Source organism: Dermacentor albipictus, chromosome 3 (genome assembly GCF_038994185.2).
Source record: "Dermacentor albipictus isolate Rhodes 1998 colony chromosome 3, USDA_Dalb.pri_finalv2, whole genome shotgun sequence".
Taxonomy (NCBI): Eukaryota; Metazoa; Arthropoda; class Arachnida; order Ixodida; family Ixodidae; genus Dermacentor; species Dermacentor albipictus.
The window spans coordinates 64,442,345-64,461,268 of NC_091823.1; the positions used below are offsets into that span (position 1 = coordinate 64,442,345).

The following is an 18,924-nucleotide window of genomic DNA, read 5'->3' on the forward strand; positions in this document are numbered from 1 at the left end:
TAGTTCAGGGGGTGCAGCACTCAAGCACTCGATTTGCCAGTGCAGCTAGCGCCACCTGCACTTCGGCACTCGATTTGACGTCGTGCTGCACGAGTTCATGTACACTTTGGCACTAGACTCTCCGCAAGTTCTTTTCTCGTGCACGTAGTGCAAGGCTCTTGGTAGCAGACGACACATGCGGTTCCGTGGCCATGCGGGTGTTGGTAGACGGCATTGACGGCGCCTGTTGTTGGTAACGCAGCACGGACGCCAGTTTTCTTCAGGATGTGTACGCAGCATCTTGTTAAGGGCGCTTTCCGGGTTCAGCTGCTGCTAAGTGCACTGAAGGCCGGGATTTTCCCACAGGTCACAGTCGTTCGTATTAATTTTCCTGAGCTTACCGCTACCTCGACGTTAAGTTTACGCGAAACCACATCGGTCCGTCGTTTGAAACGTTGTGCCATATATGATTCAGAAAGGTGTGGAAACTGCGCTTGGTCATGCTTTCTGAATAATTATGCCGAAGTTGAACTAATTTCCAGGTACTAATACATAAATTCTTCCCAGAGTGTCCAGAGGACAAAAAAGGCCATCGCGCACACGTTTACGCTTGCGGCACACACCAACAAAAGAAAGACCACAGCCGCCCAGTCGCAGCAGACGAAGGCCTGAACGTTCCTGCACTTTCGTCCTCGATTTGACCGCTGCACCGAAAGCGCTAGTGTGGCGCTACACTCGCACTTCAAGAACTGGCGCTACACTGGCACGACACTTTTCTGAACTAGTGCAAAAAGTGCAGCCAAATCGAGGAGACCTTGTTTATAGTTATATTCTAGTTCACTGTACTCTAGTTGGACCGTCCAGACATGGTCCAGCAGCGGCCATTCGCGATCGAGAAATTCGATCCGGATCAGCCCCGATCGCGATCACTAGGGTATGTTTGACAAGCCTGTGGCATTAGACTGTAGTGTGAAACCGGGATTAAACAATGGCGGCGCTCAAATCCCAGCCGAGTGTATATATCACCCAACATATGCACAAGACATAGTTATTAATTGGCAGTTTCTGTTGAACAAATTCCAGGAAGTACGATAACTTTGTACATTCTTACTTTGTAGCGATCAACAAAAAGAGTAAGCGAGGCGTGCGCTGTCATAGGGTGAGATCAAAGCATAGTAACTCTATGGATCAAAGAGCTCAGACTGAGTGTGGTTTCGTTTTCAGGTGCTCGGAGCGCACGTGCGCGCATGGGTCGAGGGTAGTTGCGTAGTCGTTTGGAGCCACCCAATGTGCAACTGTGTGTCGAATTGTGCCGTGTCTTGTTTAGATCTTTTAGTGGGCAAGTGGGAATCACCCTTGCTTTCTGCGCTGGATTATCATATTTCTACTATTTGGCTTAGCGCAATTGGTGCAAGTAAGTGCTCCTACATAACGGCTGTGTTAGAACGTGCCATTTCTCTGAGAAGCGCGCGTGAGCACTTACCTTTGATGGTCTGCCTTTCTTCCCGCCTTTTGTGTGTTTTACAGTCCGTTCTATAACTTTCGCTTTGTCGGCTTTTGTGGTGTGCCGTGAAATGATGCGAATTTCGTGCATAGAATGTACAGAGCAATGCAAATTACTAGTTTATTGATTGCATCGGCCAGTAGCTTCTGCGGGTGACGGTGCGAATTCAATGTTCGAAAGCTATGCTGCGTTGTTGTATAGTCCTTGCTGAGCGTTAGAAGTCTGGCTAAATTTGGTATTCGTTCTTGAATTTGCTTTTCAGGTTACCGACCAAACACCTTGGCTCCAACGAAAGAGCAAACACACAGTTGTAAGTAGCGCCGGGAAATGCGCTCGGCGGTTAGAGCATAGAGAAATAAATTCTTAGAATCTGACAGGCCGTCCGCAGTGTAGCATCTACTGCTCGCGCACGTGCGTTCGAACTGCCTTTCACTGTCGACTTTGGGGCGTGCCGTGATATGGTGCCAATTTCGTGCATGGAATATACAGAGCATTACGAACGGCTAATATTGATTGCAGCGGCCAGTAGCGTCTACGGGCGATACGCGAATTCACTGTTCGAAAGCGTTGCTGGGTTGTGTAGTCCGCGTTGAGCGTTAGAAGTCTCGCTAAAATTTCGTATTTGTACCTGAATTTGCCTTTCAATTTACCGACCAAACACCTTGGCTCCAACGAAAGAGCAAACACACAGTTGTAAGTAGCGCTGTGCAATGCGCTCGGCGGTTAGAACATAGAGAAATAAATGGTTAGAATCTGACAGGCCGTCCGCAATGTAGGATCGCGCAAGTGCCTTCGAAATGCCTGCGTTCATGCTTTTCGCGTGGTCATTCTCTCCTTACTTTTGCAATTAATTGCTCTCTTTCTCTGATGTTTTGACAGCGTGAAACATCGACAACGGTGACATGGGGACGGAATCTATGGAAGATGTCGGGACAATACTGCGGTCCATCCTCACGAGCGAAAAGTCCGGCATACTTCTTCGTTTCCTCGACAGTAAGCATATGCATGCGTTTTATTTTGAAGTGGCGTCGCGCTCAGAAATGTCAAGCACACTTGCTGCGCGCTAGTTCAAAGTGGGCCGGCACATCGTGCGCAGATCGACACTGGCCCGTCTTTCTTCCTCTTCCTCAGTAACTTAACAATTTAAAATATGTGCTTAGGCTGTGATGGAAGGCTGACTTGGCATTTAAAAAAAAAAGAAAAACGTTTGTCTTTTGTGGGGTTACAAGGAATGCGCATGTATCGCGTTCCCTAGGTTATCTGTCACCTAGGGAACAGCTCCAATACCATTATGGTATCCGCGCTCTGCGTTCATCACGTAGTTGATAACGATATAGGAAGTGCTGCTTTTTGCTTGAGCGTTGGTAGTGTGTCAAGTGCAGAGGGACACCACTCATTATGTACCCTAATTTGCATGTACATATGCAGGTTTCTTTTTGATTTTCACAGGAATTTGTGATACTGCATGGAAATATATATGTGCTACTTAGTTTTGAACTTTTATGTCTGATAACGTGCGCTGTGGCATACACTATACATTGAAAGTAATTGTCGTCTGAATTAACTGCCAGCGACAACATTTTGTTACAAGGCTCATGATTTTGATAGACAAGTGTTCTGTGCACTTCTAGCTGGTAGACCCCATGTTCATGGTAGCACCTTGTCACCTTAAACAAACGTGTAAACACAAAATGTATATCAAGAATGAGCCACACTACTTGATGACATTTTATTTGCAAATGCCAGCATTGTCCTTAAATGAATCACCGTCTATATGTCTTTGATCATTTCATTTTATTACTCTCAACTCCACTAAGGTGTTCCAGAGAGGAGTGGGTGGACATAAGAAGTGATGTAGTGTACGTGAGCAGTTGCTACCAGATGATCAATTAAAGCAGACTTGTATATTGAAGGATTGTTGATGGAAAAGAAGGCAGTATACAGGTTGTTCCAGTCACATTTAGTTCAAGGCTTAGAGGATGTAAAGCTCTGATGAGTCTTGGTGTGGTGCACCAGCTTTTAAATGGGCACCTTTACTTGAGGACATGTGAGCAGGGCTGTAAATGGGGTGCTTTCAACAGTCAGTGGTGTGATGGATGTAATGAAAAATGCACAAGTGAGTAAGAAGGTGTTGAGTGGAAAGATGGCGAAGTTATATTGTCTTTTCCATGAGGGAAACACTGGCTAGGCGGGAGTAGTCGCAAAGTATGAAGCATGTGGTGTGGTTATGAACCAATTTTAGTGTTTGTTAAAGAGAGACATTGCTAGTATTGCGAACGGAAGATGCATATTCGAGTTCAGGAGGAAAAAAAGTTTTGTGCAGCAGTGATTTTAACAATGTGGGTGCCAGGGAGATATTGCAGCAAAGAAAGCCAAGCATGTGGTTAGCATTACTAGCAACAAACTCCCACATGTGCATTCTAGGATAAATTACTTCATATACTAACACCGAGATACTTAAGTCGGCTAACATGTATAAGTGGAGAGCCATGAAGGACATAATTGTATACATTAGAGTGATTGGCCTTTTGTGTTACTCTGATGGTTTTGTATTTATTGACATTACTGACATCACATGATTAATGAGGAACATAATGAAGCATGATTTGTCTAATGGTGGTATTGCGCACACTTGAAAACTGCTGAAATACTATGTTTCTCTCAACAACAGCCTGCTTGTGTTCTTTAGAGATAGACATGTCCCTAGAGTGGTGCCTATGCAATCCTCTGATCCACTTGGAAGAGGGTCCAGGTTTTCTCTCTCAGTTACCAGGCGGGTTTTCTGGCATAGCTAAAGCTGTTGTTTGCCGGCTGTACTGCGCATTACTATTCCTGAAATGGCCTGGATTCATGGCTGGTACAAGTATGAGGCCCTCTGTCATAAACACCAGCCGTGCAGGTTGAGGTTTCTCACAAGGTCTATTTAATGCACTTACTGAAACAGTTGGCGAAAGTGTTGTGTATGGTACCACATTAGTTCATGTTGCGCAAGTGCAGCACAGTGTCTGCACACCTTGTGGCTCTTGCAAATTAAGCAGGAAAGTGCAGCAGCGAACAAGCTCTGCAGTCTGCTGCAAACGGTTAAACCTTAAAAAAAAATTTGCATATAGTGATATGGAGGATATTTTCGTTATCGCAACAATCACTATCGTGATAGTACTATGTTTTGGGAATGAAATGGTTGCTGTGAACACAGTATTCTAGTCTGAAAATTAATTGCAAGAGAAAACCATACGATCAAAAGCAATTTCATGCAGTACAATTCTTTACTGATTCTAGTAAATCGTAAATTGTAAAGTTGACGTGCGCAGCATCAATTTAACTTGTAGGCCGATCATGCCGGCGTTCTGTGCAGCCTACGCTTGCACGAACACCAGCGGCCGCGACGATGTTCCGATGTTCCATTAGTTCCTGCATGACAAGAAACTTTCAGCTAAGTGGGAGGCTGCTGTGAAGCGAAACAACTTCAAGCGCTCAAGAACAAGTGTTGTGTGCTAACCACTTCCGTGACGATTAATACCGGAGTTTATCAATAATGCGTGCTTTGGGTTCTCCTAAAATTGTTAGCACGCTGAACGGAAGGTGCATGTTTATCGCCCACCCTTGACGCAGGTTTCATCGCCTAGCGCCGCGAATTTTCTATTCGCACGTGTGTTGTGAAACAGCCTGCATTCAGCTACCATAACGCAGTGCAAGCGTAAAGTTTGCATGTGTTGGAAAGCCTGCTCACGCCAAGACGCTGCACCCCCCTTCTCTCGCACACTTAAGAAACCGACCATCTCACGTAGCCGACGGAATTCGCCGGTTACGAGTAGCGTGCGGATGGCGCGCTGATGAAGGTTCTGTACTACACGTGCTACAACAGCCGGTAAACTTTTCCCGCGTTTAAACCGTCTGTGTAGATTGCCGACAGCTTTGGGGCAGCGCGCAAATGCCGAAGATCTCATCATCGCTTACGTTCTACGAGGAGGCATGCAGGAACATAACACTACAGTTGTTTGCCCGGAAACGTACTCACTGGAACACTGAATGCAGCTCAGCAAAAAACATACTGGCCAAAGAACATTTCCAACACAAGGAGATGCTAACACTTCGCCTTCGTTCGCGTGGAAAGCAGTGCTTGCACCAGCATATTTTGCTTCTTGGAGAGGCCGGCTCTTCGCAATTGGCTCGTACATGTAGGGAGTGAAGTATAAACCCCTTACAAGTGATCTTGCACACGACAGTGACAGCGCGACAAGCGAGGCGATGGCTGTCAAGTTCACTCGTTGCCTGCAAGCCGAACTCCACGCGAGCGACGGCTTTGAGCGACGACTTCCCGGTATGAGGGCAGCACTATACGCGCCGAAACTAGCGTGACGCATGCTTTATCAATTTAAGTTCATGTATTTTACTGAAAATAGAGCATCAAATATTTCTGAAGGTCTTGCACTAGGTTGTTATTCTTGCATGTGTAAAATTCAGTAGTTTGCTCGTTCGTGCGACAAACAGTAGTATTTGACTTATGTACATCCAGTTCCGGCTTTGCACTATTGGCTTGTCGCTCATAGCACTTCCGGGCGACAAGCGACGAGTTCTACATTTCTAGAAACAAGCGATCTAGTGACAACACCGAGCGATCTGTTCAAGCGATGGTACATTTTGTCGCTCGAAGCCGTCGCCCGTCACCGTCCCGCGCAAAATAGCTCTCGTGGAGTTCGGACTTAACACTGGACTCCTCAGAGAAACGCAAGCTCTCGAAATTTTCCATGACCGTCTCAGCCAAAAGAGCACTAAACTACCTTGCACCGTGCTTCGTGTGTAGCGGCAGCAGTCGGTTCGGACGAACACCATTGTTGACGTCATGAGGCGCCCGACCAATCGCAGGCGGAAATGAGGCGCGCGAGCTGGGCGTGTCCGCTGCTGCACTTTTTGTCGAAATAAAATATGTTTGCACATTCTTTCACTCAATTTCGATGCGATATTTGAATTCAGAGGGTTGAAAACCACGACGTACTGCTCTTCACTCATTTTTTCTGGAAAAGCTTTCAGCTTCCCTTTAACAAAGTAGGTAGCGCAGGACAACTGTGAGCTTGTGCTGAACTTGTCTTGCACGAATTCAAATCGAAGACTGTGGTGCAGGTGGCGCATGCTGCACTGTTAAATTGAGGACAAAAGGGCTGCACTCCCTGAACTAGTGTGGAAAGTGTACTCTAATCGAAGAGACCTACAATGTGACACAAACCATTACAGCTTCTATTGCATCACATAAAGTGCTCATGCAAGTCAACAAAACCAAGGATAAAACAAGAGTCCTTGAACGTATGTGTAAAAATAGCTTATTAGGATAGTTTATTAGAAGTGTGGGGTGGTCAGCTCTTGCTGCACAAGTTAATGAGTAGTGCACAACTTGGTATCCCTGTATGCAATGTCTGTTAAATATGGCTCATATTTGTTTAGTTGTTTTACTGCTCTCTTTTCCCGCTCTTGGTAAAACCGCACAGTGTCTTTGGAGCTAAAACTTTCTCTATCGAAACAGGAGAGTTCGACCACCATACTGCAGTACTGTGGAAAACGCTGTCCATGTTTCGTGCTTGCAAGTCGATTATTGTCACAGTGCTTGTTAAACACAGGTGTAGATGGCTAATTGACTGTCGCTGATCTTTTCCTATCGTGTAGATTTTTTTTCTCTTGCTGTGGTAGTTTTTCTTCTTTGCCATCAAACAATGCTATTCTTCAGTCGAATTGTTCCAAATTGTTTACAGTAACACTGTAGTTCTGGTTTGATATTTGTGGTAAGATTCTTTTGGAGGTGAAGGAGGGGTTGGAGATGTTGCTTGTAGCTTAACAGCTTGGAGCCACTCGTGCATATGGTGTGGAAGATGGGGAAAAAAAAAAGACATCAATCAAAGGCATTATGAATGTGCAGCCAAGCTGCTCTATTTCAAGAGAGTTCGACAATGAAGTTGAAGAACCATTTCAAGGTGGTAGCGACATGTATTGACCACCTCAAGTATCCTTCTCTCTTCAAAAACTATCACCATTTTTGTTCCGCAGTGTCTTTCTAGCTCCTGTTAATATTTTTATTTTATCTTTTTTAATTTTATTTTAATTTTATTTTTTACTTTAAAGAAAACTGTGTGAAAGAGCTAAGGATTGAGGAAGGGCAGTGATGCCTTCTGCAGCTGTTACATCCTTAGCATTCGCCACAGCATCCACAAGTCTGTACTGCATTCAGGAGAATATGTGTGATTTGCTACCCTTTTGCTTTCTGCCTTAATGTTCGAGATCTTCGCAGCTCTGCTCACTGTAAAGTGACGCTGATGAGCTGAGACTCATCTAATTGAGCTATTGTTTTGCTTACTACGTCATAGATGTACCTGAATGTTGGCATGGTTCTAAGAAAGCTATAAGGAAGGCTAAGTGTGATTAATGAGACTGCAAATTCTCTGCTTGGCCATACAACAGCACGACTGGGCATGCTGATTTACAATGTTGAAAATTGTTGCGAGGCCCCTTCAAGCGTGAAATGCTTTTGTGTATGATGACACATGGCTGTTACATAGGTTGCACTTTTGCAAATCTGATGGGCAGCAGAATATAAAAATAATTGTACTTAGATTTAGGTACATGAGTGACCACTGCAAGCAGGAGCACGGGAGCCCGTGGCAGCACTCTGCAGAGCATCACCACCGACGCCTCGTGAAGTGTTGCTGTGCAGGCGCAGTCAGCAGTGATAGCTAGAGCGCCCGGCGTGTCGTCTGCTAGATTTACTCCGCTGCTTCCTCTCACACTGCTTCTATGCTCGCGTTGCGATGTTGTCAACGGCAACGAAGTTTTGTGACTAAAGCGGGATCCACATGATGGGATGGATTGCTGATCCAGCCGATGGATGAGCATGATGTAGCACAGCGCCTCTGAATCACGCCCCACTCTAAAACACCGGCGACGAGGTTCTACCGCCTTCAGTTGTTGCAGCTCCACCGTTTCACGGTCGTCCTCGGACTAAGTCGACACTCTGTCCCATCATGTAAATGAAGCCTAAAAGCCAAGTCGTGTATGTGGTAGCATTCTTCTTGATGAAAAGGCCAACCTGCAACTAAATCTGCTTTGCAGAGAATAAAGAACAGCTAGAGCACACCAACTCTTTGCAGCGTCAATGGGCTTATGACCAGTACTGAAAGACACGCTGGCGCAATTTTAATGGTCCTAACTTTTTATATGGTACTGCTCTCCGTGACCCTTTACAAACTTCTGCCGCATTTTCGTTCTGCTTCATTTCTTTGTAGCAAATTTCTGTGCAATGGCTAGAGTGACAGAGTACGAATGCTGTGCGACTATTCCCGAAGGTGATGCGACCAAGTATTAGACACTAGCTGCTGCCAGTGGCCTGGAATGCACAAGCTGTGTGTGTCGCTTCTGGAATGCCTCACTGATTCCTGCAATGCTGGATTATGGCACGATTGTCGTTGATATCAATGCAACCCAGCGTTAATCGCATCATGGGCTCAAGCAACAGAAGCTGGATCCGTCATCCTACAGGGGTGGTATTCTCGAGCGAACATTCTCAGGGACTTTGGAAATCCCTCGAGTCTCAGCACTGCACTCGTAGTGCATACGGCTGATGGCGCACTTGGTACTGTGTGAAGATAGCAAATGTGTCACAGCACCAGAAACAATGTCAGCTTAAATGCGGACACGTCTGGTGCCGAGTCACAAAAAAACGCACCAAAGTGATGATATCCTTGAAAGTGATCACCCAAGAATACCAACAAATCTGTTTCTACCACAGCCGTTCGCATAGTTAGGTGGCTCCACTGATTTTCACCCAAGTAGAGCTGCCTTGAAGCCATAGTCCTCGGAAAGTGGTAATTTCCATTTCAGTTAAATTCAAAGCGTGGAGTTTAGAAAGCAGCATCATTTTTTACAAAGCAAAAAAAAAAACAGTTCAAGATGATTTTTAGCAAACGAGAGCTCCATGTGAGTGTTGTTCACATTCAAAATTCTGTGCGCCTGCGTGCAACATGATAAATAAGCCTGCATACCTGTGGCTTTCGCAGCACTTGCTTGAATACTCAGAGCCGCTAGTGCTCACAACCTACCGATATAGATCTCGACGGGCACACGGCGAAAGTAGCAATGGGAAGGAACCATAGCAGACAATGCTTCAGGTGCTTTGCCTATCGCTTTGGTTGGGCCTCCACCGCAAGCAAGGCACTCGCGATGGCACTCCGCAGAGCGCTACCACGGTCTCCCGCGTTCCCATCAGCAGTGGCCGCATGGTAAAGGTGTACTGAATGACATTTTTGACTGCTAACTTTTTGCATTTAACCCTTTCAGGCGCCAATGAATTCTGTCGATTACAGACTTAGTACCACCATATTTCTTGCATATCCAAAATCGTAAAAAACATACAGCTGCAGTATAGATTAAGAATTTTCAATTCTTTAGTGAGTTTAGTGAAGTTTACAGAATATGGACTCCATGTGAAAACTCGTTACAGGAACATTACTTATAAGAGCATCAACTATTTCATGTCTAGCAGGCTTGAAAAGTACCTATCCTGCCTGGATTGGTGCCTAAAATTATGTCTGGTGCAACACAATGTGAAAAGCCACCAAAGGAGCGAACCCATTATATACAACATACTCGTACCGAGCAACTGCACACAACTGTCTACCTTATTACTCGTTTTACTAAACATTTTGAGCCGTTATCCAAACCTGCAACACTGTGCCAATAAGAACAGTTTCACGATGCATGCAATACATTTTAAATATCATTGCTTTCATGAATGATTTTGCTGTCTGCGCACTTTCTTGGCGTAAACAATTGTGTACACAGTGCCTTAAAGGGTTAATGAAATCCTCAAATTGTTAATCAATATAGCACTAAAAGCCAACTAGGTTGGAAACTGAGGTGCTTCGTTGGAAACTGAGCTCTTGGGCCGGTTGGTGCATGATGAACTTGAAAAAGGGGAAACTGGAAAAAGGGGAAAGTTGGAAAACTGTTCAGAAACAAAGGAGCAGAAGATTTTTGTGTTCAGTTTTCAGTAATTAAACTGGAATTAGTAAAGGTTCCTCCATAATGAGCTCACAGTATATCTATCGCAGAAATTATCATGCTAAAAAGGTTTGAGAAATAAGTTAGTGCGGACCTGTTTGTTCACTCATATTTTCATTTTATGATTCACGAGTGAAATCAATCATATATGAGTGTCATTAAAGTTACCACCAGTACGTTTCCCTCAGCTTGTTAGAGGCATGCTTCAATTAAATGTGCAAGTTACAGTAACTGCGTCTATTCTGGTGTTTTTATATTTATTGCTGTTTCGACCAAACCTACAGTAATGGCCAGCTAGACATTGTAGGTTCTTGAATAAATCAACAGATCAATAAATCCCAAGAAAGATACAGGCAAGCCTCGCAGCACCTTAAATTATCTGCCCTAATAATGCTTTTATAACTAGTTTTGGTTTCATTTTCCAGGAGGTGTACGTGTCTATGATGTGATATAGAATGTGGTCATGTAGGTGCAGAACATCGCAATGTTCTGGCATTGATACAGCTCGCTCAGCTGTCTGCTAGCTGGGGCGATCGCCAAAACATCACAATGTCCTCCTCCCTCGTGACCACCTTCTGCATCATGACGCATACACCTCACTGGAAGCAAAACTGAATCTAGTTAATGGAAATGCTGTTCTAGAGCAAATTATTTAGGACTGCTTTGAGGCTTGTCAGTATTTTTTCTAGGGCTTTGAGGTCAAGGTCGTCCATGTGACAAAAACGAAAAGTCAGAAGTGTAATGTTGGCACTACAATATAGAAACCCATGCAGTAGAAAATTGATCCAGCTCTCTCCTCTATGGTGCATCTCCTAAAACACTGTGTAGCTTCAGCTTGTGAAACCTTATCACTATTCACATAGTGCAAGAATAACAGTTGGGCACATTGAAATTTCTTATCGTGCATCTTGCAGAGCAGTTTATCACATCAGTTCAGCAGTGATGCAGTGATCGCCGGAATATTTGTACTGCTTACCAATGTATGTGCCCATTATTTCATTGCTTGTTTATTTGGTGTCAGAATTCTTGTGATTCTAGCAGCAGATTGCCAAGCTTGGCACAAAATTAAGCGATTGGTTAGGTGGCCCACCAGCCTTGTATGTTTTTTCTTCATCTCTCTTCTCTTGTCCATGTTACGTTACGCTAATCAGGAACAGCTATGAACTGTAACATCGCATTTGGTTGCTCCTTTCTTTATAGATGAGTACAGGACCCTGACAGGCACTCGCATCCCGTATCGACAGATGGGATTCAGCACATTAGAAGAGTATCTGCACAGCATCCCGGATGTTGCCAGGCTAAGCACGTGAGTGCCCTTTCCACTGCTTTAATGTTTATGAGGCAGTGCTGCGCAGCAGCTATTTTTCTGCAGTAATATGATCTCGTTCAATGGCATGGCGGCTATGGTGTTCTGCTGTGCACGAGTTCATGGGTTTGATTGCTGGTTGTGGCAGCTGCATCAAGGCAGAATGCAAGAACACTCATATACCTAGATTTATGTGCACATTAAAGGAAACTCACAGGGCCAGAACTAATCTTTAACCCTGAAGGACTGCTTCCCTCACATCTCATTCAGTGGGCAGCTTAGAGGGCCCCTCACCAGGCCTGGCCATTTTGAGCTGACAAGCACAGAGCATACAATGCGCGCTAACGATCATGTTTGCAAAAATATACGCTGCTATGCGCTGCGGAAAGGTTTGAAATTTCAATCCGAACGCAGTTTTCCCTTTCCCTCGCGGTGACCGCGCTCCAAACCGGACGGTGATGTCCTTGTGTCCCTGCGCCTACATGCTCGTGTCCGCAGCGCGACGTCGCTCGTAGTGACACATGATAATTATCCAAGGCAACATCTGTTATTTGTGTGATCTGTTGCTTGAATTGACGAATTGAAGTTTAGAGAAATAATGAAATACACAAACGGAATGTCTGCGTGTCTTTTGTTTTACTTCGCACCGAAGCAAGAGAGATGTACTTCCGTTTCGTCTCCTTGTTCCCACGGTCGTGCTGTCATGTGCGCAAGTACCGAAACTATGCCATTTTCTACCGTGTTCCAGCGCGTGATTATGCTCTGTGAGTCGCTTGTCAGGGTGTCTACCGATCGGGAAAACTGGGAAAACCGGAAATTATCAGGGATGTTGAGTAGTCTGGAAAAATTTGGGGAAATCTCAGGGAACGTGTGTGTGCCTCTATGAGGACAAATTAGCTGTAATTTTGTTGAAAGGGTCGAAAGTCGCGGTAATGCTGGCTCGAGTAACAGACAGGAATCGTAATGAATCGTCTTTGGTGCCCAGTCGTCTGCTGGAGGAGTTGCCAGTGTACAGTCAACGACCGACTTTCCGGACTTCAGATAATTGGGACGGCTTCGCGGCTCCGCCACTTACCCCAAAGAGTCTATGTATCAGAATGTCTGAAATTTTCGACGCAAGAACTGTCAGATTTTCCGGATGTTTTGCCGTGACCACAGGCACAAAACAGCATTAATCAAAGCCACCACCATGACCATTTTGATTACCTCGCCGCCTCGAACCGGTGCTCTCGCACGCACATATGCTGGCAGCCGTAACCACCACTGCGGCAACGCTAGGCCTAGCTGCTTCGACGTTCGCTATGAAGCTTCTTGCCGTTGGGTGCCGTGTTTTTTATTGAAAGAATTCGCGGCTGTCAGCAGTGGCTTGGACTCCGCCTTAGTGGTCTAGAAGCTTGGAAAGCACAGTGCGTTGCATAATTTCGGTTCCTGAATGTCAGCTTCGCCTCTGTACAGAAGTGTTACTTGGTGAAGTGTACGCTAAATTATTGCAGTGAAGCATAACAAGTGTGGGAAGGGGATATTGCCACGGAACACAGTATGTATGTATTCCTTAATTATACACGTGTTCGCCCGGTATTTCTTGTCACAGTACGAGTACCGATATGCCTAATACGTGTACCGACAAGCCTTCAGAGCGTTTTTGAATGTGCTTGTGGCTGTTTGAGTCCTTAAGGGCAGTAAATGACATGCATTAATTTTTTCAATTGGCCGATCTTTCGCACATTTTCACGGCCCCTAGGGAGTTCAAAAGTTGGATGTGGACTCTGCAACTGACCAAGAAGTTGCTTCAAATGGTCCGTGGGGCGAACGAGTGGCGGAAGGACAAGAACAGAAAGGACCTACGCATAGAGGAAAGAACGGGAAAGGAAGCGTGCTGCCGCTGTTTTGAAGGATCTTGAGCTCAAAAAACAGTGTTGGCTGATGCTGAGATGCAAGTGTCCCTCATCCAAACCAAAATAAACTCTTTAAAGCAGTGAAACATAACCCTGAGGCGTCATGCACCGGTTGATAGTATGTCAGGACACTTGAGGTTGATTTACGAGCTGTTGAGAGAGATCTCAATAGTGACAAAGTTCGGGCCTCATACCACAGAGCTTGCAATCAGTTGATAGAAATAGCTCATATTCGAAAATATTTGCTTCTATATGCATCTCCTTTTTATTCATATTTGAGGATGTCCGACTCAATTTGCAATTTTTTTCGAAGACATTTTATTTGCTATGCAATAAACTAACCCCTCCCTTCTATTCCCTTTTTGAATAACATAAACACTACTCCTTAGTATTCAAATTGAATTAAGTCGTTCTTATTTAATTTTTTCATATGCGTAGTAGAAAGTGACAGCATCGGGCGATATACTTTCAGCCCATTTTGACATAAAATGTAGTTCTGCATCACTCAGGGAATATTGCAAAGGCACTTAGGGAAAACATGGAAAACTCAGGGAATTTGGAAATGTCAACTTGGTAGACACCCTGGCTGGTTCTGCCTCAGTATTCATGTAGCACTGAATTATACCGCTAGTAGCTTCTTAGCTTCCCTGGACCAGCACCCTCATCCTTGATATATTTTGCTGTGTGCAAGTCAGTGTTCTTTTAAAGCGAGCTTTTTTTCTCTCGATAGTTTGCCAGTGTTAGGGGTGGTTCATAGGGTGTGTATACATGGAAGGAGCGTGGCAGAGAGGAAAGAAGACTCGAGAAATTCGTTTGGATCTTTGCGTCACATTGAATGTGTACAATGCCCTCTGGAGCTCTTTAGCATCGCTTGCCATTATCTATAACCCCCCCACAAAGCCACTGCAGAAATTGCAGCGCTTACCTTTCTACTATATCCATGTCCAGAGGGAATCTAGATAGAATAATAGAGAGGAGGGTGGCGAGGAGGCAGAGAATGAGTAGAACCGACGCAGTCGCGAAATGAATGATTAAGTCTTGCCACTCTTTGCTCGCAGTTCCCATATAAAGGGGGGATAGTGATAGAGAAAAATGACGTGAGAAGGCAAGGAAATGCTACGACTATAGACACGACAGCGATTGCGGGGAAACTGGATAAACTGAAGTTCTAGCTACGGTGACATGACAACACCTTCGTCCCCCTTTGGACTTCCTCTTGGCGCTCTTTTGGAGCCTACGTCCTGAAACTTTCTGTTCCATGGGAAAGGGGGCATTTTGATCCCCCTCCCACCCTCTGGCTCGGCCAATGGCTCCGAGCCAGAGGCTCGGAGCCATTGCTGCTCCAAAATTGAATGCTGCTCCAAAATCAGAATCTGTTTGCTCTAATCTGCTCCAGAATGAAATTTTTTCTGCTCCAAAAATTGCTATAAAATGATTTTGGGCATTCTCACACCTGTAAAGAGTAGCACCAAGAATGACTTGGTGAAGTTGGCTGCTGAAATGATGTGATCAGAACGTGTTTCTTAGCGTGCCCAAGCGTGTCGGGCTTCTTAAAGAGGACCTGAATTACTTTTTATCGAAGTGGAGAAAGGCATTTGAAGGGAAAATAGGCTATTTCAGAAATACTTTGCCGCAAAAAGTACTTCACTGTATTCAGCAGAAGCAGAGTTATTGGCGATCAAACATGACCTCTGCTGTGCTCCCGTTCCTTCAATGCCTTGCATTGCGAAGGCGACGGTGCAGTGGGGCGTTACTACAATGCTCCCCCTTCTAAATGTCACAATGGTGCACAGTTCAAATTTCATTTGAGATGTTAACGTAGATGACACAACTTCCTCCTTTGGTGCCTACGACGCGCTAAACGCAAGCCAAACTTGGTTGTTCTCAGTGAGCCGCAGTGCACTTAGCCAGTGGTCTCGTGGCGGCATCCCACCGTGGCCACCTATCCATGCCATATAGCCGACTGCAGCTTCATGTCGGCTATTGGCGAATAGCAGCTGTCTAAGGGAATGACGAAATAGTGCGTTCGATAACGAAATAGTGCGTCTAGAAGAGAGTGAGGACAGGGCTTTCTGTTGAAAAGAGAGTGTTTAAGAGAAAGGTGACTTAGCGATCTGCTTGCCAGTTCCATGCACTGCATAAGACAGCAAAACTTGGCTGAGATGTTCACAACAGCGTATGCTACCTGCAGGCTAAGTTATTTCGCCAAGCCCGAGGGGTGGTTCAGGGGCCCTTTAACCCTTTCGCTGTCACGGACGTACCGGTACGTCATGGCGCTCCCGCCCCCTCAGTGTCACTGACGTACCGGTACGTTCTCTATCGTGCGTTCAAAATTTCGCGCCTGAGCGCAAAGCTGGCGTTCCTGGATTGGCCCCGCCATCTGTAGAATATTTCTACAAGTTCGTATTTTCGCCCAGCACTGTGTTGATACATGTATTGAAGAGTACGGTGCGACTGCCCCTCCCCCCTCTCTCCTTGCTCAGTGGCGCGGTCGCTCCGCGTTCGCTGGATCATGCGTCGCGCGCGTGTGGTTATAGGTTCAAGGGTTGTTCTGCTATCTTCGCTGGCTTGAAGGTTTTTTTTTTTTTTTTGTTAGTGCGTCTGCTACGGCGCGTCAAGTTCAGAGGCGCGCGCCGTTGCCTCTCCGAAGAGAGATCGACACATGATTGCTTCTCTCGCCGCACCTTCGCTTCCGGCTTGCTGCAGTAAATGTAAAGCCCCTCAAACTTTGTTTTAATCTTTTTCCGTCTCACTCTATCTTCTTGATCAGACAACGTCATGTATCTCTCCGTTGTGCGGGCGATTGAAAGCGCATCCTCCCTGCGCGCGGTTAGTTCCCTGGTATGCTCGTTCCCTGAAACCAAGCCGTCACTGGGGGTGCGTCACGGCCAGATTTGTCCGACAGCGAAAGGGTTAAAGGGACTTTGAAATTATTTTGACAGTAGTGTACAAACATACCAAGTCTTTATGATAGGTCTTTCTGAACATTGAGTGACACATTTAAGCATTCCACGTAAGGCGTGTAATTTATTATAAGGTTTTAAAAGCATGCATCACTACCGATCGCAATGGTGCTGCCCTCCGAGTTTTCAGCCGCCCCATCCCCTACTATGTAGCAGGGGCAGGTGATGTCAGTCGGGCGAGCTATCTAATTGGCTGCTCACGTTGCAATTTTTGTACCCTTAAATATAAGTACACAAATGTAATATATCTAGATGTTTTTTCAAACTGATGGCCCCCTTCTGCCTGGGAATGCAGATCGTCTGCTACACTTCTGGCAATGGGGCAGCTGATGGGACGCAGAGCGGTTCTCACACAAAAATAGGAGCAGCGATGTCTTCTTTAGCGGAAGGAACATGAATGGTACTAGCATAGTGTTAAAGGGACACTAAAGGTTACCAGAAAGTCAAGTTAAAGTGGTAGAGCAATGTTCTAGAACGTCTAAGGTGTCAATATAATCGCAAACAGAGCTTTAGTAACCGAGAAATTGAGGTAAATGCATGACACGATTTGAGACTCCCCAGCGACATTCCGGTACTAAACCGATGACGAAAGGTCTCCCCGTAATTTATGTTACTAATACTCAACTACTCGTATTAAAAATATCATTTCATTCGATTATAAGACGGAAGAAAATGCTACTTGTCTACGTCTACTCGATTCTAACAAAAACTAAGATTTTGGCGTTACCCTTCAGTAGTATGGGTGGTCGAAAGGTTTCGTTTTGCTCGACTCTGCGCGCACGACTCTGCGCCGCGCACACTTTGGAGTTTCAGTACTTTCGTTATCGCGTCGTGCTGTGAGGGTTCTGCTGGCTCGCGAAACTTTCATTTGGAACAAGCAGCGAGAATGCCACGTCCATGTGATGTCGTGGGAAGCCCTCGTTGCTGTCCCGCTCCGGAGAGCCGGTGTCGAGGCCGCCGTCGTAGTACGCAACGACGCCGGCAGTGCGAGCCCTCAGCAGCAGGTCGCGCTCGTCGGTGCTCAAATCGCTGAAGTTGAGCCCACCATCGCGAGCCAATCTGTCGGTGTCAGGGTCCATTGCGACGAGCGTCGAAGTTTGCGTCATAGAATGAAGTACCAGCTTATGGGCGTCTTGCGCTGGAGCTTGAGGTATAGTAGCGGCGCCTGGTGGCGGTGCGGGAAACGACATCTGGGTCGGCTGTGGCGAAGCACGTTTCTAGGCCGAGTTTTGCGTCGATTCGCACTTTTTATGCCCTGTTGCGAGTGCGGAAAGGCTTGTCACTTCTCACAGACCACGCCGACCACGCTGCGAGCTCGCCGCAGCCTATAGTTTAACGAAAACGGACTTTCCGTGTGCTGTGGGACGTAATGTGGGACGTAATTAGTTTCTCCTTCCGCTAGCCACCATACTCCTGCTTTCGCTCTGCTGTCGGCTCTGTCTTGGCTCTGTTTCTGGCCGCGCGTTTGCGTTTTGCGCAGAAAAGCCGTAGCGCCGTCTGCGGACGCCGTTCTACTCACCGATGGCGCAACGTCACTATGAGACCATGATGTCAGTTCTCCTCGATCGGAGGGCGGGCGATTTGAACTGCGCTAGAGGTACGCGGACGCTTCAGAACGCATTTTCTCTTAAAATAAGTCTCTCCTTGCCACGAAACAAGCGTTTCGAGGTTTCTGTGATGGTATTTCAACAGTCCACGTTGACTTAATAGTAACCTTTAGTGTCCCTTTAAGCTCATCTTGCAGTGCAGGTGTGTGCAGGGAGTAAACTGCAGGGACTACTGTAGGAAAAGGAAGTGCTGCATGTCAGTCTCAACACCAACCTCCTATGTCAGAACAGCAGCCGTGCACAATTTTGAAAAGAAAGGTGCTTTCAGTGGTAATAGCATGTTCCACATTTGTTAGAGAGCCAAGTTTTGTATGCATTTTGCGCAGAATGATAGCAGAAAAATATCCTAACAAGCCGAGATCCAGAAAAAGAGCGTTGCAAAGGAGATTGAATGATCTTTACAACATGTCATAACATCCGTCAGAAGTTAGGCTTTGGTATAGTGGTACAGTCTCCACTTCCCTTGCAGAAAGTGCGAGTTCGATTCCCAATGGATGTTTCTCTTTTGTTATTTATTTCTCCATATCTTTTTTAGATTATAGAGTAGCAAAAACAAATTTCCCATTTCACCATGTTCACAAATTAGCGGCAGTGCTTCCTTTTTCCACTGACAGGTACAAAGAAAGCT

General features: G+C 45.7%; 1 protein-coding gene across 7 annotated transcripts in view; it reads left to right on the forward strand.

The window, feature by feature from the left end:
• The first annotated feature begins 1,235 nt into the window (after nucleotides 1-1,235).
• The window catches only part of LOC135905524 (tudor domain-containing protein 7-like), a 151,945-nt gene continuing 134,256 nt past the window's right edge, over nucleotides 1,236-18,924 (forward strand). For 4 of the 7 annotated variants that reach the window (XM_070535523.1, XM_070535529.1, XM_070535527.1 and 1 more), the window contains exons 1-4: nucleotides 1,236-1,393; nucleotides 1,746-1,793; nucleotides 2,363-2,476; nucleotides 11,726-11,831. In XM_070535523.1, coding sequence (XP_070391624.1) covers nucleotides 2,386-2,476; nucleotides 11,726-11,831 — 197 coding nt within the window. In that variant the 5' untranslated portion in view covers nucleotides 1,236-1,393; nucleotides 1,746-1,793; nucleotides 2,363-2,385. The other 3 variants (XM_070535525.1, XM_070535526.1, XM_070535524.1) reach the window with 3 other exon arrangements.